Source organism: Drosophila novamexicana, unplaced genomic scaffold, assembly GCF_003285875.2.
Source record: "Drosophila novamexicana strain 15010-1031.04,08,12 unplaced genomic scaffold, DnovRS2.1 tig00000485-arrow-pilon, whole genome shotgun sequence".
In the NCBI taxonomy this organism is placed as follows: Eukaryota; Metazoa; Arthropoda; class Insecta; order Diptera; family Drosophilidae; genus Drosophila; species Drosophila novamexicana.
The window spans coordinates 2,551,657-2,573,279 of record NW_020824808.1 but is presented as its reverse complement, the minus strand read 5'-3'; the positions used below and the strand labels follow the sequence as shown (position 1 = coordinate 2,573,279).

Sequence of the window (21,623 nt, the reverse complement as noted above, 5' to 3'; positions counted from 1 at the left end):
TGCTTTTCTATTGACAACAGCCTTCGCTTTGAGCCGGCCCGAGAGTGGGTGATGTGGCTGCAGGCCCAATAAGAAGTGGGTCGGAAGAGGGCTTCAACTGCATTTGTGCGGTAATCTTTGCATGCACAATTCGCTCCCAATGTGTTGTGCGTGCGTGTGTTTGTGTATGCACAACCTATCTGGCCATTTGCAGTGGCTGAATACATTTTGCCAGAGCATGCTGAGCACACAAACTGGCAGCAAAAAGAGCCAACGATTTGATCAGCAATTAACTGGAGCTGCTGAAAGTACAAAATGCCCTAAATGCGAAACACGCATGGAAATCCATTTGTTGCTAATAGTTCTGCCAGGATTTACTTAATCCGTGCATTCAAAATCGAAGGGCTGTCGGCCGTTCGTGAGTGTACAGTGAATCGGTTGGGGTGTGCGTGTGAATATTTGATGATGTGCGGACGTATATAAAATCAATTTTAATTTAAATTTAGAATCGTGGAGCTTAGCTTAAGATGCCTGCCACGTAAATTATTAATTCGGGCACAAAAATAAAAATAGCTTGCCCTTTTAAATATGGAATCAACTCAAAGAGTTCCTTCATATAATTGCATTGTTCGGGCAGATTCTAGAAAAATCGCATATTATAATTTACAACTTACAATCAATAAACATTTTTAAGCACTTTCGATAAAAAATTGGCACATAAAAGTTTTACTTAAGGTAATTTGGCAAAGTCACGGCGTTATTTTAATAAAGTTTATTAAGCATGAACGATAAAGCGATTGTAATAAATAACTGTTTGAGTAATTGCCATTAAATGACACTGCGAAAAATCAAAAACAGACATCAAATTTAATATTTTCATAACTCATAAGCTGAGCTGCAAATGCGAGCTGCTTTTGTTTAAGGCAGAAATTTGCTGCGAATTGAGCAATGCGATGCAACAGCAGACACGGCTTTTTTATACTCTTGTAAAGGGTATTATGATATTGTCATGAAGTGTTGAGACATTTCAGATCACTTAAATTATGTATACTCTTGATCAGGTATAACAAACGAGTATATGCAAACATGTCCGTCTGTCTGTGCAAACTAATCTCTCAGGTCCGCTTTTCTGTTGCAGACATTATCGTCCAGATCGGAGCACCGTCAATAATTGAGTACTTATAGGAGCCACCTTATTTGTTTTTCAGAAATCTTCTATTCTATTCAATCTATTCATCTAACAAAAGAAAACCCGTCATATGTCAGCAAGGGTATTCAATTTTCGTCGTGCCGAGTTTAACCGTGCTTTCTTGTTTTAAGATTCAATGGAGTTAACGTGGGGCTTGGGAGTTCAGCTGGGATTATTATAGGGCTGACTACCTGCAGCTGCAAAAACACGCACCCGGAATGACCATAAAGCATTAACAAGCTTGCAATGGAGCTGCGAGAGTTGCCCGCGTTTATGATTATTACTCGTATATACACATGGTCACACTCTCTCTCACACACACACACACACACGCGTACGCACGCACACCCACAAATTGCGTCACGGATTATGGAATGAGTGTAATTAAATATGAACACATATGTTTTCCTTTGTTTTCCAGTGTTTTTCACTGACAGAAAATCAATAAAAACAATGTCAGAGTAACAGCCCAACCAGAGCCAACTCAAGCCAAGCCAGGCACTTCGCATTTTATTTACCATATTTATTAAGAGACATGGCAACAATGGCAACAACATCAAGTAGTTTATAATTAAAGCGCATTAGGTAAATCAGTTCACGAATATAAGCCGTCAAATATTAATAACACGACCAACTGAGGCGGTTACAAATCTGGTGACAAAAACATGAGTTGAGCAGAGGGTTAAGAGGGCGCGAGCTCTCCAGCTAGAGATGAGTGCGTGTGGAAGTTATTCAACACGAAACGGAATGATTAAACATTTAATCAACACTGAAAAGTTTTGGTAATTAAATTTCCAAAATGTTTGAAAAACGATGCTTCTTGGATATGTTAGTGATGAGAAGTATTTGAAGAAAAGAGTTTTACAGCACAACTCGAAACTGTTAGCCAACACTTAGACATACAAAGTGTTAAAGCTACTTTTAAGGAATGGATGCTTTTGTGGACACTCAGGAGCACAGAGCACACAGCTGTTTCGTGTCACGGTCCCATCTTCCGTTTGCTAGTGTAAGGTTATGGCATATGGAATGTACATTGAGTGCGTCACAGCAAGGGCTGCGGCTGTTTCTGGGTCTCCTGTGCGTCAGCTCTTAATATTTTATGTATTTTTAAGGCGCTCGTTGGCCCCGTCACTTGCCGCACGCGTAATCACGGTCTTAACGATCTTAAATCGCGGACATGGGCATATTAACAGCCCAGGGCGTGTGTCAGCGACCAGATTAAAATCAACAAAAGCCACTCAATATTGCTGCTGATGATGAAAATTCGAGCACTTGTCTCAGGAACTGCCAAAAAGAAAAAATTAAACGCTGTCAGCGACTCGCGCGGGTTCGACGCACCAAATATAGCTGGGCAAATAACAAGCGGATAACAAGCTCATTTTCAACGCACTCGCGATTGCAGCGAGTGTGCCTCAAGTGGCAGCTGAGGACGCGAAAAGTTGGCGAGTCAATGTGCCGAGATATCCATGACAATAACAAAAATTATATTTAATTTTTGTGCAAATACAGGCTTTCCCGATGCCATAAAATATATACAGTGAAAACTTTCCTAACGGACACTCCGCTTGGACGAACTTCCCCCTTGGATACACATTATTTCTCATGAATCAGGCCATATTTTTTCTCTGAGCAACAATTCGGTAACTGCCCAGAAGAGTTTTTATTGTTCAGCCGAGTCGAAGATTATATGAGCCTAAAGACATGAAATATAGAACTTAGTTTCTTCTATTGACCGCGCAGATCCAGTTTATTTCAAGTCACAAAATCGATAAGTATCGATTTTCAGACCAGGTTTTCTGACCATATTCATAAATAGCTTATAAAAGCTTAACAAACTTCTTATTCCTTTTCAATTTAAAATGATTTGGCTTATATATGGTATCTACCAGTCGGGCACTCCCAACAAGAGCACTCTTACTTATACATGTTGTTGTTGTAGTTGTAAAGAAAAGTTGCATGCAACTTAGTGCTTCTTCCCTTAAACACACACACACACACACACACACACTCAAACAAGCTGCTTGTTGTGCTCTGTTGTTTTTTCATTTTGTAGTCTTGTAGCCATGGCTCCATCAACTGTTGGCGTTGTAGCAGCAACAGCAACGACAGCAGCAGCAACAGCAGCAGCTGCACTTGCAACACAATTGTTGCATTAAATAAATGTTTTGTATTCCAAGCGCCATACGCAAGCGTTTCCATCTCCACAATATGTAGAACGCGTCTAAGGCACAAAGACGTTGATAGATTTCCATATATCCCAGTAAATATGCATGTGTGTGTGTGAGGACATACTCGCATGCCACAATGGCAACTGCTCTAAGAAAGTAACTGGGGACGTGTTTGCGGTGTCTAGTAGCACTCACAATGGCTTTTAATGAGTTTTTGTTCTGTCGTAATTATTCTTTTGCACCAGTTGCAAGTCTGCACATATAATCAGCATGTGGAAAAGTGATAGGGAGAATGTCTCTTGTTGGTGGACACAAAAAAATCCAGGCATTTCAATAGAGCTGGCAAAAAAAGGTTCAACGACATCAACTTACAAATGCGATTATATGTGATATATGAAGGTACTCAGCATAAGAAGAGCAGTGCAAAGAAGGTATATTCTTTGCTTGAATTCGATGCACTCTGTATAAAACGCAATAAATAGATATATGTATATACATATATAGCTAATCAATAATATGTAATATACATAAAAACACTCTGTAAGCTAACAATAGATTCTTACTATCTATCAATCTTACTATTCAAACATTATGCACTTTAAGGAAAAGGTCAAATTATTGAATTTCTATGCACAGAGCACATTTTAAGGGTATATCATTAAGTTTGTGTATTTGTTTTTAAAGTGGTCGCTCTCAAAGCACAAGCTTTACATTTTAGAAATTGTTTTTAATTAAATTATTTGTATTTGTTAGACAGCCTGTCGTTCTGCTCTTATGGCGCATAGCGTGTCTTGTGTGCATTGTGTTCTTAGTCATATGACAAAAATTTCATAATTTGTTAAATTAATTATAAAAAGTTTTAGTTTCTATATCAGAAAATTCGTCTAGCAACTTTTAATTTTATATGTATATTCTCGTATTCCACAAGCAGATGATATCTCTTACATAATATTGATAAATATGTATTTTAATACATGGGTTTTCAAACATACCTATACAAAAATTATTATATATGTTATCGTATAGTATTCCTAGACTTATAGTATTTTACTCAATGGCGGTATCCATGCCCGCCTTTCCGCCATGCCCACCAAAATTGAACTTATTTCTTCAAAAAAATACTCTCAGAATTTAAGTAATGCATAAAACCCCTGATTCTAATTTCTATAAAATTCTTAATAGCAAAATTTCGGAGTGGGATGATTTATTCAAAGCAAATGTAATATGCGACAATATTTTTATGCTTATCATACAAAATTCTGCGTTCATTTTTGCCACATTAGCCCACTTTATAGTTAAGGGACATTTATGTTTTTGGATATCCAATAATTATGCAAAACATGCAAATTCACTAAATTATTTTATGACTCACATTAGAAACGAGAGTAGAATGCACAAAATACAATACAAAATGCAACATAAAATGCAACACAAAATGTAATTGTTGCACAACAAACAGCTAAATGCATTAATCACCCACAAGTTAAGCCCAAATAGTGTGTTGCTGTGATTATTGTTGTTATTTTGCTATTTACATTATAGGATTTACATTTATGCCAGAGAACATTTGCTGAACGCTGTCCACATTATTAGTGGTAAAAACTTTTTATGTAATTTGCTACACCTCTCCCTCTCAGCGCCCCTTCAACCCGGCCCCTGGCAAATTGTCTGCCAGTCAATTATGCGATTGTTTACATTAATTTGACAACAAATTGCATTTGATTTAAAATGCAACGTTCGCACAATAGAAACACAATCAACCGAACCCATTCCTCGAGCCGATTTGCAGGCAGACAGGCAGCTGTAAACAGTAAACAATTTGGGCATTTTGCTGATTTTAAAAGCGCATCGGATGTTTTCTTAATTAAAATGTTATTAAAATCAACGACATCCACGACGTCAATATCAACATCAACGTGCACGTCAACGCTGACAGCAACTGCCAAACATTTTTCGGCTTTGGCCAAATCAAATTACGGCTCCGACACGTTATGTGGGCGTGCAAATCGTGACTAGTCAAATAACTAGCTAATTGGTTTTGTTATAAACATTGTTTTTCGCTCTCATGAACCCAGTTTTTCTTTCGAAAACCAAAATAATGTTATCCGTATCTATTCCCCATTAAATCTGACATTTATACCCTTGTAGATATTTGCAGATATGTGAGTATTGCGAAGCTCGCAAATGCAGAGTTTGATGAAAACATCTAGCAAAACCGTATATTTTAAGATATAAGAGCCTACCTTTCGACCGATCGTTTCTATGGCAGCTATAAGATATAGTGGGGGCATAGTAAAACATGTAAATGCCGACGTTGGAACAAGTGTTCCTCTTTTCGACCAATCGGCAGCTATAATATATAGTGTTCCGATCCAGCCGGGTCAGACATATATATGTACAGCCTGCTACAGAAATAAGGGCCTATGCAAGGTTTCAGACGATTGCTTTAAAACGGAGACTAGTCTCATAGAAACAAAAGCACGGACAGCTCGGCTGATGATGCTGGTCTAGACCATATATATACTTTATAGAGCCGGATTCGTCTCCTTCTATGCGTTAGACATTTCGTGACCGAATTATAATACTCTCTACACTGGTATAAAAATAGCAAAAATTTGTTATGTGGATTTCTGCATTAAATATCGCATGATAATAATTCGCTTTCATCTCTAATTAGAATTTTTAGGCTTCGGCGCGTTATTCAAATTATAAATAATTCTCATTAAAATCAAATTAATGTTGAGCCAGAAAAGCAACCACAAAATTTGCAATTTTATATAAATCTTGTTGTTGTTTGTTTTTAGGGATTACAATTAAGCAGTGTATACAATTATGTTTATAATTAAAGACTTATCAATCTACACATTTTTTTTAGGTGTTGCAAATTTTAATGGTGTTGTGTAAAGAGACAAATCGATTATTAGTTAAAGACTTTGGTATATGATATCTACAGCCCATTTTTGTTGCTGCATTTATGTTGTATCCAAAAACAATAAAGTGCCAAAGGAGCTAGGAGATTTAAGTTCTGTCTGTACTTGACATAAGGGATAAGAGTGCAGGCTAAGACGAAGCTCTTGGATATTCCACCCACAAGTGTGGAAAATGTAAGGAGAGCAGTTTTATGAATCTTATTTGTTTGCAATTAAACTTATTGAAGACCATTTTGGAAATCCCACCCGCTATTGTGAAAAATATGCGGAAAGAGTTTATCTTTCGGCTTCAAGTTTATTATGAAAGCTCTTTCTTACAAGAAAAAACAAACAAGTCTTTCAACGATTTTGGGTTTTTCAGTCGATCAACATCAAATCATTTTTGTGAATCAATCTAAAATATAACTGATATTCAAGTTTATATGAAACATATTACTTGTATTAAAGAAGTTTCTTCACACGTGCGTGATAGTGACCTATTTATGGTGTTGGGTGATTTTAATTTGCCCAACATCTCTTGGTCATTATTTACTGCCAAAAATTATCTAGTGCCCTCAGCACAGCACGATTTTATAGACTGCATGCTTGATCTTTCGTTGTTTCAAATCAATTCAATTTCTAATCATTTGATTAGAACACTTGACCTTGTATTTGTTAACGACTACCTTATTTCTAATGTGTCTAGGTCCCCTCCTTTATCTCTTCCTGAGGATGTCTATCATCCAACTTTAGAGATTGCAATGCTAAATTGTAATCCTTTCATTTCGTGCTCATCAGCCAATAAGCCCCGCTATTGCTTTCGCAAAGGAAATTATTCTTTGCTGAATCAGCTTATTTATTCAACCGATTGGTCTTTCTTATATGACTCAGTTGATATGAATACAGCTATTAATTTTTTTTACATCACCCTAATCTCCCTCTTAGATGTGTGTATTCCTAAGTCAATTCCTTCGACTACTTTTTCAAAACCACCCTGGTTTACTACCAGATTATCACATCTAAAAAATGTAAAATCCAAATATTTTAAAAAGTTTAAAAAGTCTGGTTCGTGTACAGACTTGGCTAAATATCCCATAGCCAAGTCGAACTTCTTTCTTCTTAATTCTCAATGCTATGAGAATTATCTAACACGTTGTAAAAGACAATTTTCCCGAAATCCGAGACAGTTTTATAATTTTGTAAACTTGAAGCGTAAATCTTCATGTTTGCCATCTTCTTTTTTTCTTGGCTTGGATAAAGCTAGCAATGACACTGATTCTGCTAACCTCTTTGCTAATTTTTTCCAATCAACTTACTCTTCAGTCTGTCCTAATACTAATGCTTACCTTTATACTATTTCTTCCGCAAGTTATATACCTCCTCTAATTATTTCACACTCCTCTCTCCTATTAGCTATAAACTCTTTAAAGTCTTCTTACTCTCCTGGGCCGGACAATATTCCTAGTTGTCTACTCAAGGAGTGTAGTTCTTCCCTTCTTTATCCATTGCTAAAGCTTTTTAATCTATCCCTTGAAACTTCTGTCTTTCCATCTCTTTGGAAAGAATCTTATATCATTCCTCTTCACAAGAAAGGTGGGAAGTCTGATATACGAAATTACAGGGGCATTGCAAAACTGTCCGCTATTCCTAAATTATTTGAAAAAATAATCACTTCGAATTTGCAGCATTTCTGCAAATCAGTTGTTTCCCCTGTTCAACATGGATTCGTAAAGAATCGGTCAACTACGACCAATCTGCTTGAGTTTACTTCCTTGGTAAACGATGCTTTCCTTTCGAAAATGCAAACTGATGTCATTTACACTGACTTCAGTAAGGCGTTTGACTCTGTGCACCATGACATTTTACTTTTTAAACTTGACCGAATAGGTTTCCCCCTGTCTCTTCTGCTTTGGATTAATTCTTATTTAAAAGGTAGGACCCAAAGAGTAATGCTGAGGCTGACTACCTCTAAACGGGTTCACGTTACTTCTGGTGTTCCTCAAGGTAGTCATCTTGGACCTTTACTCTTTACTCTTTTTATAAATGATCTCCCCTCTGTTATATCACATGCCCGTGTACTCATGTATGCGGACGATGTCAAACTTTTTCTATCATACACTAATCCCCTACATCATTCTCGTCTACAAGACGATTTGAACGCTATGCAACTATGGTGTTCGGCCAATCAATTGCATCTAAGCTGTTCAAAGTGTATGTTTATGACTTTTAATCGTACTACACCTTATCTTGTCAGTTATACAATCGACAATATCCCTTTGCAACGTATACTAACAGTTAAGGATCTAGGCGTAATTTTTGATTCTAAACTCTGTTTCAATCTTCACATAGATACCATCGTTAATGAGGCAAAAGGTGTACTTGGATTCATTAAACGATGGTCTAAAGAGTTTAACGATCCTTTTATAACAAAACTTCTGTACATCTCTCTTGTTCGCCCTATCCTTGAATACTGCTCTTGCATTTGGTCTCCACAGTATAACAACAGCCAGGATCGTATTGAATCTGTTCAGAAGCAATTCCTGCTTTTTGCCTTACGAGGTTTAAATTGGGACCCTAATCTTCGGTTGCCGTCCTACTCCAGCAGACTGCTTCTTCTCAACCTTCCGTCGTTAACCAACCGTAGGACAATTCTCGGTGTTGTCCTTCTACATAAGTTGATTATTGGCGACATAGATTCTCCTTTTCTGCTAGGGCGTCTTCAATTCTCTGTTCCGGCTAGACCAACCAGAAATTATCGCCCCTTTTTACTATCTACGTGCACAACAGACTACGCTTTGCACAATCCTTTTCGCGTGCTATGTAAAAATTATAATAGTTTGCATCACGTTTTCTCTACCGAACTGTCTCTACCCCTAATAAAATCGTTGCTTTCAGGATACCTTCGGGAAGTCGCTGACCATTCCCAGCTATGAGCAGGGGCATAGCTTGCCGGACAGGCTAAAAAATTTTCCCCCACCGGGTCGGTGATTTCCCATTACTTTTCTCTCTGTCCTATCTACTTAACACTCTTTACCTAACTTACATTGCTTTACTTTATTAACAATCTTCTTACTTTCATTTTTCCTATTTATTGTATTTTCTTTATTAATATAGCAAATTAAGATTATTTTAATGTTACTTGAAAACACTTTTTTCCTACTTACAACCTTCTGCTTAGATGTAGGCTCTAATAGCGTCACTGACAAAATTAGCTGTGAAAAGGGGCACAGCTGGCCGGACTGGCAAATAAAACACCTCCATCGGTCGGTGATGCTATTTAGAAAATTGTATCCTTTAACTAGGCTTTTAGCATAAAATTCTATTGTATAATCTATTGAATAATGAGGAAGACACTCGTTTTGTCGACCATTAATAAATAAATAAAATAAAATAAAAAAATAAATAACCCAAGACTTGGGATTTTAGGGTCAATTTTAATTTCCCAGGGGCGGTAAATGTTGGCCCTGGCCCTGGCAAGATAAGGGAATAATATATATATATATATATATATATATATATATATATGGTGCGTATGTCGTATAACGGATTGATGTAATCGAAAACTCTTAGAGTTATTCTGTTCGGGCGCACACTTTTTTTTTTTAAATTTGTGGCTTACCGCTGAAAGGAATTATGTACTATGAATAATAAATGTGTAAAACATACACTGTGCTTGTGCATGTTTTCACTCTATGGGCGAGTATATAAAATATATTGTTTTAGCTGTTGCAGAGTAATTTAATTTAATAATACCCTGTTCAAAAAATATCATGTGAACAGGGTATAATACTGTTAGAACTAAGCACGTAACATACAGAAGAAGAAGCCGAATGAAACGGACAACATTTTCAATGGAAATATCTTAAATGTTAACTCAGCTTAATAATAAATATAATAAATGAAGTATGCTGATATGGTCAATCAACCAACTCAGCTATTTGTTGAGTCATCCTCCAACTTAGCACAGGGTATCTCCAATTTGATGTTCACCTCGCTTCAGTTGTACGTAGTATATGTAGAAAATACACGAATCGGATGACCACCGGTCTCCGCCCTGGGGAGGGAGGGTTGGGTAGCAATTTTATTATGTTACGAGCGCCGTGCAATAGCGAAAATTTTTGTTTTCAATTTTCAACACTTTTAATAGCCAATTAATTAAATGGCCAAACAACAAATAAAGGTATATAGTTACGCATGTGTGTGTGTGTGTGTGTGTGTATGTGTGTGTGTGTGTGTGTGCACATGTCTGGTAAAAATTTACCGAGCCCGGCAGCAAGCAATTTTTTCATAATTGCTGTGCGAGACTTTATTATTTGTAGGGCAGCTGCTGGACAATAGACTCCATTTTTTCATGGAACGCGTAAAACCAAAAAAAGAAATAATAAAAATATAAATAAAAATCGGTATCTATCGCCGGTCACATAAATCATGAAGGCATTAATATACGATGCCAAATGAAAGGCCGAGTCGGCAAACTCGTGCACGTAATTTATGCTTTTAACAATTGCAAATTATGATTTTTTTAAACAAATGTCAGATGTATCGTAAATAATAAATGAATAAACGAAAACAAACGACGGGTTGAAGCCTTTAGGGGAGGAGGGCATAACAATACACTCACTCAATTAACAAAATTACTATTTATGGGATTTTGCGAGACAGCCCCAAACACACACACACAGACACACACACACACACACACACTTGTGAAGAGCTTAATGCGTAGCCTGGTGACCCCCTTAGGATTAGTAGCAAATTGTTGTCTGTCCTCAGCAGGACGGGCCAGAACGAATGCCAAAACTTAGAGACAAGGACAAGCAACAACTACAGTGATCTCTTAAAAGTCTCGTCAAAGTTTCGTATTTATTTCTATGCATGAATTATTTATGCGCACAAAAACCAAGCTGTCTGCTCCCTGGACGAAACTTGCTCGGTTAATGTGCTCGGGCAAACGTTGTTCTTGTTGTTGTTGTTGTCGTTGTTGTGTGTTAGGTGCCAAAAAGTACATTGGGTGAGTAGGTGTATTAAAAACTTTTCAGCATTCTCATATGTTGAGGCTTTCTAAAAGAACAGACTGAGGTCTCTCCCAAGCACCAGCTGGAAGTTCACCTTTAAAAGCTGTTTCTTATGCAAGACAATTTGAAACAATATGAGAGGAAAAACAAACAATTCGACCTGCCGAATATGACATACTCTTGCGTATATGACAGCCTCATAAGAGAACATAGTTGACTTTCCTCGTGATGCAAAATATAAATATATAAAACAACATTGATGTTATCTTGGACTTTGGGTATTTGGGATACTGCATGTCGAACTACGTTCGATTTTAGGTAATACGTCGAGTGCCTGTCTTATGGTATGTGAACTCCTATTCTATGCAACAATCTAGGTGTGACTTCAGTCTGTGCTCAAATTAATGTCTATACCGACTATGGACAATGGACCAATGCCAACTGTCTGGCCCCTGAGCTGACCAGTAAAACAAGGCGAGAAAGGCTTAAAAGTCCACACCCCAGAGACTAAAGACGTATGCACCTTAGCGTCCGGTAGACTACTTGAAGCCGAACTTTAGGTGGCCTACCAACCTGTCATAATTCGAATTGAATTCAACTTTTCAATGACTAAAGTCCTCATCTGTAAGTAGATTATTATTGATAGTACAAATTCTAGACAGAAAAGAAGGCTTATCTCGCAAGTTAATTTTTTTAGCGTTTAGAGTTTAGTAGGGAACATAGCTTACAAATGTAAACAAGTTTTTTATTCAAGGAATCTATTTTCTGTTGATTCTTGTAAACAAGATATAGTCCGATTTTAATAAATATTTCGTAACTGTCGTAACTGTGAAATTTGTTTAGAAAAACTGGAAATAAAATATATATAAATGTGTTTGGGAGCATTTCCGTTGCAGGCATACGATATACAGGTAAAACTCTCTTTTAATACAGGTAAAACTCTCTTTTAACCCAGGTAAAACTCTCTTGGGCGTACACCCTAAAAGGGAAAAGCTTGCTTAATAATTACTATGTTGTAGGGATATAACAAATACAAAAAGATAAACAGAAGCACACAATTTAATAAATGGATGTCCAAGAACTAGGATATTTTTGTTTGTCAGCCAAATTGTATGCATTAAAAAAATATCTTGCCATTTTAGTTTCAAGAGTTGTTTTTCTAGAAAAAGAATAGCATAAAAAATATTAAAATCAAAAAATATTTGAGAGCTAAAAAAGAGGTCTGCCTGTTGACGTAGCTTTGACTGTAAATTTTGCTAACTACATCAAAAAAAAAATTCTACAAAACCTAATATAAATAAATGCTCAGCTATATTTCATAAAAAGGTACTTCCTTACAAAATTCGAAGACCCTCGCTACAGAGTGTATCACAACTAAAGTGTGCAATGAAAAGTTTTGCGGGTTGTGCCACAGATTCTTTGAGAAAACTTTTCCACCTGACTCGATTTGAGCAGAGGTCACCCGCCCACCGGAGCAACTGAATGTGTGCAATCAAAGCATATTAGAAGACAACAAGTGGCTGACAAAAGCGCAAAGAGCCAACGTCGTTGTCAGCAGTTGGACAAAAAACACTCGAACGAACGGATGACACTCCCCAGAGAACGCACTCGGCCATTGTTTTTTCTTTTTTGGTAGGCACGAATATGAACATGGCTTACAAAGGGTATGAGTGCTATAAATTTGACAACCCCACACCATAAAAGGGTTGAAGCTTGCCAAAAGTGGGGCGTGAAAGCGGGGCGTTGTTTTGGCCAGCAATTAAATAAAGGCTCAAAAAGCGCCACAAAGCCGAAAGGAGTGAAAGGCAGCCACATTGAAGAAGGGTCCATTGAAGTAGCAGCATTTGTCACTGACAGACGTTTTGGGCTCACAAAATGTAAAAGAGAAAGAATCTGTAAAATTAATAAAAAGTTAAGGAAAACTCGCAAGGAAATTGACGACAGCTGCCTGAAGATACTATTCAATGATGCCGCAAACGCAATGCCAATCGTATTCATATAATTTGACTCTAGGCAAGAGGTGCAACACGCTGAGGATTCATTTCGGCAGAGTTGCCTATCAACTGACTAAGAAATACCCTTAATAAAAATCCTTACTTAACTAGATACACACATGCGAACAATTGTTGTTTCTCTGTCAAACTCTTAACTTGCCTTGAAAAACAAAATAAATATTCACATTAATTTAGGAAATTTATGTGATTGCAAACAGATTTAATTGCCACCGCAATTAAAATAATAATATTGATTTACTTAATATTTTAAGCACTAAATATTGTTTTAACGCATTCAGATTAAAGGTAAGCCATGTGCACTTATATGTGTCGTTTATTTTGTTAATTTTTAATTGATTTTTTATTATTGTTTTTTGTTCCCCAGCCAATTTTATTTTCTATTTTTGTATTAATGTGCGTACACATCATATTTGTGATTTAATAAAATAAACATAAATATTTGCTTAGCAAAATCCGTTTTTTCTACTTATTTTAATATGTTCAATGATCTACTACTTTTTAAACAATTTTTTTCTGAAGTTCACATGTCAAAACAGAATCTGGCGTATAAGCAAAAAATACATAATAAACATGCATTTCTTTTTAAATAATATTTTATATATACTTAACGGTTTGTTTTTCTGACTGTTGCAGACACTTAGGCGATTCCATAATACCCTTCAATCAATTTATATGCGTACAGGGTATACATCACTAGCTGTGCTTGAAAATGGATGATTTCACTGACGATGTCACAGGACAACAGCTAAATTTGAGATGTTGTACACAAAAAATTGATTGTTATAAAAAAAATTATGAAAACGTAAAGTCCTTGCATCAAGAATGAAATTCTTTTTTGAGTTTTTAAGGAATCAAGGACGAAATTACTTTTCAATAGCCCGTCGTTTTTTCTCTCTGTGCAGATGTGCTGCTTAGGTGTGCCAGGCATTTAGGCAACTGAGCAACGAACATCCGGGTCCGAGTCCCCAGGCTAATGTGAAAAAGTTCGGTAGATTAACAATATCCTACCTTTGCAATAAAGTTAATACAGAAACGAGAAATAAGGGCTATCTTCGGCACTCCGAAGATTTAATACCCTTGCAGACCGATCCTTTTCATAATGCTCAAAATGCTTTGTTCATATCTAATAAAATTAAGATATCTTGAAATACAAAAAGATTTTCGAGCGATCGTTCCTATAGCAGCTATATGATATCTTGATAAAGTAAAAAGGTTTTTCATACATGAACCTACTTTTCGACCCATCGTTTCTATGGCACATGATATAGTGGTCCGATCGTATGTAAAGTTTCATGGGGATAGTTTTTATACTGAGAGATTAGTACGCATAAAAAACTATTATGCGCTTTTTGTCCATATTTAATGTGTTCAGGGTATAAAAATTAGTCTTTGATTGAACCCAGAACCAGTTTGCCCATATACCTTATCGACATGGAAATATTGGATAGACTTAAGTTCTCTGATATCGCTTGACATTTTGCGGTTTATAGAGTACATTTATCTATATACCACAAAGTAGAAAGTAAAATCTGATATGCTTAGACATACGAACTGACCACTAATTGAAAATTCGGTTTTCTAAATTTATCAAAATATATTCGTTTTTTATACTCACGCATTAGAAGCTGGCGCTCCGGTTGCGGCCCTGCCCGGCACTATGTGCTGCTCGCCGAATCGCCAATGGGCGAGGCCATGTTGCTGTTGCTGTCCGAGGTGGAGAGTGGGCGGCAAATGCCGAGACGCGTTGTGCCCGGTGGCATGGCCTTCAGTATGGCCACCGCATCGTCGAGGTCGAGACCTTGGAGTACATAGTCGCCGACGCTGATTAAACGATCGCCCGGAAAGATCTGGTTGGTTGCCTCCGCAGCACCACCGCGTATCAGGCCACGTATCACAATAACACTGCTCTCCGCATCGAGCGGATCCTGATAGTCGAGTATGGAGAAGCCGAAGCCCTGCTCTGACTTGTCAATCTCCACGACTGTCACCTCGCAGCTCCACAGCGCCAGTCCGGACACATTCTCCAGCGATTTGGAGCGTTGCGTTGCTGCCCCGGTCCCGGCGCTGGCGACGGCAACAGCAGCCGCAGCGGTTGCTGATTCCGTAAGCGTCGTTGAGCTGGATGTGTATAGAGAGCTCTCCGATTGCGCCTTGCTCAGCAGATTCTGCAGGCTCTGATGACCGCCGGGCAGCAAGCTGCGCGACTCGAAGGCCTCCACATTCCGCGAGGTATTGATAATGCAGGGCGCACGGGTGCCGCGAGCACAGACCAGCTTCACGCTAGCTGGCAACTCCTTGAGTATCTTAACCACATCGATATGACGCAGGCCCTGCAGCTTGTGCTCGTTGACCTGGAGCAGCTCGTCGCCCGGCCGCAGTATGCCCTGCCTGCCGACGGGACCGTCCGCGAGTATCGAGCGTATGTAATGATGCGGACGCTTCTCAATGCCGCACTCGACGTCGACGGTGCCCTCGAGGCTGATCCCTAGACCTGAAAGTTTATTTATTTCGGCAACTAAAATTTCACTGTCGGGAAACTCACTTTTCCAGGCCGCCCGCAGCGAGTTGGTGCTGGGGCTGGACAATTTCGGCGGCATGGCTACGGGCGGTGTGGGCGTGGCCGTGGGCGTATCCAGCTCATTGGTGGGCGTCTTGCCATGTTCCGGCTGGGCAACGGCTGCAGCTCCAGCCATCAGCTCCGGCACCAGTTCCTGTTCCGGCTCTGGACACTGCTCGTCGGTGTCATTGCCGCTGTCATGATCATGCCCATGGCCATTGCCATTTCCGTTGGTCAGATGTGGGGCACTGTGGTCGCTGCGATCCAGCATATGCGACAGATTCGAATCCACGGTGTCCCGCGAGGGCAGCTCTGGAAAGTCCGCCAGCAGTTGATTATCGCCAGCATCGGTGACAACGGAGTCCGCATCAGCGGATTTTGGCGGCAGCCAGCTGAGCGTCGCTATGGAGGGCGAGCCGGGCATCGAGAGCTGTGACTGGGCATCGCCATCGTTGGCGCTCGGGCCGACCTTCATCTCCGTGAGAGCCACCTGCAGATGCTCATACTTGCGGCCGCGCAGGAAACGCTCCAACGTCAGATGCACCTCAATGTCCGTATTGCGCAGCAATTCCACAGCCTGATGATTGGTCACGCCCGACAGAGTGCGACCATCGACGGCCACAATGCGATCATTGATCTGAATCTGGCCGCTCATCTCGGCGGCACTGCCCTCAATGATGCTCTTCACAAATATGCCCGACAAATCCTCCTCCTCGCACACGTAGCCGGCCACGGTAATACCCAAGCCGTAGACATTCTTGTGCAGCTCCACGATATACGTTTCGGTTTCGGGTGAGTCCGCGTATGTGGAGGGCGACTCGGAGCCCAGAGAGCAACAGTCGCCATCATCGGCATTGGGCGTTGCCGTCGCCGTCGCCGTCGCCATTGTCGTTGCCAACTTTTTGCCGGCTATCACAGTGCCATCCATGTGCGCCTTCTCCACCACCAAGTCCTCCTCCCCGTCGCCATCGCCATCAGCATCGTCATCATCATCCAGCCAACGCGGGCCTAATGGCAATTGCAGCGACTGTCGTGCCGTCAGGTGTGCAGTCGTCGGTGGTGGCGACAGTATTGAATAGGGCACAATATCCACATCCTGCAGGCACCGGTTGCTATCCGAGCTGCTGCTCGGATTAGTGGGTATGGGCGGCAGCGGCAGATCGGCCAGTTCTGTATCGGGTACGGCGGCGGCGGCGGCAGCAATTGCGGGCAAGGGCAAGGACAGTGGCAAGGACAGGGGCAAGGGCAGGGTCAGGGGCACAAGCGCTGACACATTGCCCTGATCGGCTGTGTCGCCAGCCGGGGCGCCAGTGACCAGGCCAACCAGACTGCCGACATCCAGTGGAGTGGTTGCCGTGGCCAAGCTCGGATTTTGAAATAAATGCCGCGACAGTTCTTCCGGGTCGGAGAGGAGCTTAGTTGGTATAATGGGCGCATGACTGGCCAGCGTATGATAATCGATGGCCGTCGGCTCCACCGGCCGTGCCACAATCAGACGCACCTGAGCTCCGGTCTGACGAAGAACTGTGGCCACCTGCTCCGAGCTGAAGCCGCGTAGATTTACATCGCCAATCTGCAGCAGATGATCGCCCACCTGCAAACGCTGATCACGCTCAGCGACGCCGCCCGGTGTCAGCGCCTTAATGACCACGCCCGTGCTGCGACCGCCCACCAATATAAAGCCCAAGCCGTTGCCATCATTGATCAAATCGATAACCTCCACCTGCGACCATTCGGTGCTCAACACCATGACGCCGCTCTAAGACCAGCTGCTCCTGCTGCTGCTGCTGCTGTTGCTCCTGCTTTTGCTACTGCTCCAGTAAATTCTGTACTTCTGGGGTTAACTGTGGCGCCGCTCGAGCTTGCTGCTAACATGACCGCTGGTGGTGCTGTTGGGCAATATTGTTGCTGTTGCTGGTTGCGGGTTACTGATTGCTGGTTGTTGTTGCCTTAGTCGTTTTCACTTACGTATATTTATTGTACATATTGAAGTTATTGGACTTATTCACCTTCACCGCATTCAAATAATGATTATGGCCTGGCCGGATAACGGCTCCTGGCACCGTCGACGCCAACAACATTATCGACTACAGCCGCACGCAGCCCGCAAGACGCCTGCAATTATTGGAGAAATACTTTAAGTGCTGGCAGCGCGGCGCACGCCACGTATACGCAACGTTCGTATACGCAATGCCGTGTGCGCGGTGTGTGAAACGTGAATTCCAATTGCTGTCCAGAGCAGACGGCGGCCAACGACTGCTTCTCGTTTTTTTTTTATTTCTTTTTATTATTTTTTTTTCATATTTAGTTTATTTATTATATTTTTTGTGCGTTGCTGTTGCTTAGGCAGCCGCGTGTTTGAGCGCCTTTTTAATGGCATCTTTTTTGCACGATTTCGTAATTTACATGCACACACACGCACGGCCGCACACCTACACCTACACCAACACACACACACACACGCGCGCGCACATTCGCTTATGTGGAGAAAATGGTTTTTGCCGGCCGTTCACGTGCGACGCATGTTTGACATTCAACTGCGACGAAACATACCACCTCCTCGCCTCCCTCCCCCTTTGGCGGGCAATTAATTTGGAAAATGAGAAAAACTGTCGGTGTACGCGACAAGTTAGCGGGCTTTAGTACGGACTACTCTGTACTACTATGTGCCACACACACGCACACGCACACACACACACACATAGACAGAAACAAATTGCAGCCAACGGTAATTCGAATAAGCTAACAATAAACGGCAACTTACATATACACATGTGTGTGTTGTGTGTTTTTTTGTTGTCGGTTTTTGGACCGAATTGAACTGAATTTGGAGCAGAATTCGAAGCAAAATTTTGCTGTGCTTTCTAATCATAGTGCGACGCGTCTAGAGATGAGCCATAATTGAGCGTTAGGAATTTTAATAGGTATTTAAGTAGTTTACTAAGTTTTCTAGTCATATGCTAATAGTTCTAATAACTATGACAGATTTCATTTAAAAGCAGGCGAAGTTTTTATATGCATTACAAAACTTCTAGAACTAAAAAGAAGATTTATTAAATGGAATTATATTGAACTAAAAGTAAAAAGAAAAATTATTGTGATTCGCTAATAACAACTATTAACCTTAATATTAATAACAAAAATAATAAGAATAATTAAAATAAAATTATAAATAAAATAATAATTATAATTATCACAATAATAAATTTAATAATGCCGCAATGCAGCCGCAATATATCGAAAAATTCCAGGTTAAAACAAAATTGTTTTCAATTTTTGTTTTTAATAAACAAACTTAGTAAGTCCCGGAGCTCTAGCTCCTAATAAGCATGCCTGAAACTAACAAGCTTTAACGTTAAGTGCCAATTCAGCATCAATTCATGAAAATATAAGCTATTATTGCAATCAATATCAGAAAAAAATAAATTTCTTTCAAGTTTCGAAAAGTCATATTTTTATTTGGTCAATAACCTAGGCAAATAATTTTCAAGTTAAGCAATATTTTCATTCGCTAGCAAGATAAATGTGTAGCTCACTTTTAGTAAATTTTCTCATTTAAGAAAAAATTAAATTTCATTGAATGAGATGTATTCAATAGTTTTTTGAATTTGATAACAGGGACAAGAATAATATAAATAAAAATAGAAAAATGTATGTATATAAATATAAAAAAAATAAAAAAAAATGGTAAATATAATAAATAAAATTTATGCATAGATATATTATTTATGCTATCAATAATTATATGTGAAGCATAACTGAATAAAATAATTATAAGAGATGGTTTATGCCTATAAGCTTCACATCAATATTTTTTAGAATCTTTAACTTCGGAATTGAAACTGCCAGATTTTGACAATCGTAAACAAATATTCAAAATGAGCACAAAATACACTAACTACTAACTTTAATAGTCAAGGAGTTCGTTTTAAGCACATAACTGAGAAAGATTCAGCACAGTTTCCACAGTTGGCCCTGGTCATAATGCTCATCTCTATGGGCTGCTAACGAGTTGCAGCTGATCGGTGGCATGATGCCATACATTTTTTGTGTTTATGACGCTGGGCAACGCTTGCCATTGACTGCAGCTGTCAATTCAGCGCTGATTGACTTTGCGTTCAGCCAGGCACGGATTGGCGCACGGGGCGTATGATTAACGCGCGCGCCTGTTTGGCTAGCATTGTAGCCGTTGGCCTTTGTCCGCTGTCCGCTGTCCGTTGTCCGTAGTCCTGACTGCTCCGGCTGGTTTGCTTTAGCTTTTGGTCATTTGTTTGCAGACCTGCTGGCCCCACTGCCCAAGCAATGTGCTTCATTTAGCTTGGCTGCGGTTGACGAGCACGCAAGTGGGCCGGGGGCCGGAACTGAAGGCGAGTACCATGGCGTGGACGACAGCGTGGACTTTGGCATCCCAGCCCGTTGCACAAAAAGTAGGCCAAGCGCGTTTGAAGTTTACAATGCGTCTACTTGTGTGTGTGTGTGTTGGGGTGGATTTGTTGCTTGTGCGTGTGACCGTGTGTGTGTGTGTGTAGGGCCTGCTATTTTTATATGTCACAAATTACGGCCTGCTCCAGCTGCGGCTCCAACTGCTGCTGCTGCTGTGCCAGTTTTCACATTCTCATTTTCATTTTCATTTTATTGCCGCTGGCCACTGTTGCTTCTTACGCACTTCAAGTTGCTGCTGCTGCCGCTGACCCACTGAGACTTATTAGCCGGCGCAGCGTTTTGGCCCGCTCAAGTCAAGTGACAAAAATCGATAAATGGCAACAACAACAACATCATATAGTAGAAAAATGGGCCAGATAAAGCCGCAGCCTGGCGTGTTTACTCCTTTCTGTTTTTTGTTCTTGTTGCTGCTGCTGCTGTGCTCAGGCCTACGCCTACATGAATGGCCACGCCCACGCCTACGCCTAATGAATTTGACTTTCGACTGCTCTATTTGGTTCATAGTTGTTTGTTATTCTTGTTATTCCTGACTTGGTTTCCGCCGCAGACTGAGGCAAGCTTCCAGCCGCATGACTGTTGCTGTGCGGTTGTGGCTGCGCCTTTTGACCTACCTAAGGGCGACGATGGCGACGGCTTTTAGCCAAATTGCGCGAGCATTGCCTGCAGTTTGGCACAAAAAAAAAAAACACAAAAAATAAAAAAAGAAGAAACTTGTGAACTTGCGGGCAAAAGTCGTGCACGCAATTACTTAGCAGTTGCCGTCGCCGAGCCAAAGCCAAGTCAGGCTAGTTATATTCTTGCTAACAGCTAACAACGCGGCGTATGAGCAATACCGCAGTTGTGTTAAAGCCACGCACACACAGCGCGTAGCGAGTTTTTCTATTGATTTAACAAGCGACGATGCAGCCAAACAAAAGGCGAAACTGTGTGGCTAAGACCCGCAGCAATCGGAGCTGATCTGGGCCACAGCCACAGCCACAGCCGCAGCGTGTGAAGTGTGTGTGTGCGTGCGTGTGTACGCGTGTGTGTGTTGACTCAATTTGAACTGCATTCGCAGCTGTTGCATATTATTAATTTATTTTTAGGGCCGGCTGTTAATTAGCTTTGTGCTTGGCTTCCCGTTTTGGCCATTTTACTCACTTTATCAACACATTGCTCTTGGCCAGCTTAACCAGGCTTGGCAGCTCTGGCTCCACTTCGTTTTATTTACTCCGTTTTTTTTTTTTATTTATTTTTATTTTTTTTTTTCACTTTTTTGTTTTAATTCTAATCTTTGTGCTTTCTGCTTTTTATCAGTTTACGCGCGCATTTTCCGGCCCGACAACACGCCCGCACGCGACAAAGCTGC

The 21,623-nt window shown here is 40.4% G+C and overlaps 1 protein-coding gene across 2 annotated transcripts in view; it reads right to left on the bottom strand.

Annotated features, from left to right (window-relative positions):
* The window catches only part of LOC115761732 (patj homolog), a 38,441-nt gene extending 16,949 nt beyond the window's left edge, over positions 1-21,492 (bottom strand). For both annotated transcript variants that reach the window (XR_004017764.1, XM_030703617.1), the window contains exons 1-3: positions 21,416-21,492; positions 15,818-17,947; positions 14,891-15,766 (exon numbers count right to left, since the gene is read on the bottom strand). Coding sequence is in view for 1 of the 2 variants with exons in the window: in XM_030703617.1 (XP_030559477.1) it covers positions 14,931-15,766; positions 15,818-17,582 (2,601 nt within the window). In the remaining variant the exon portion in view is untranslated. The remainder of the gene's footprint in view (positions 1-14,890; positions 15,767-15,817; positions 17,948-21,415) is intronic.
* Positions 21,493-21,623: the final 131 nt, after the last annotated feature.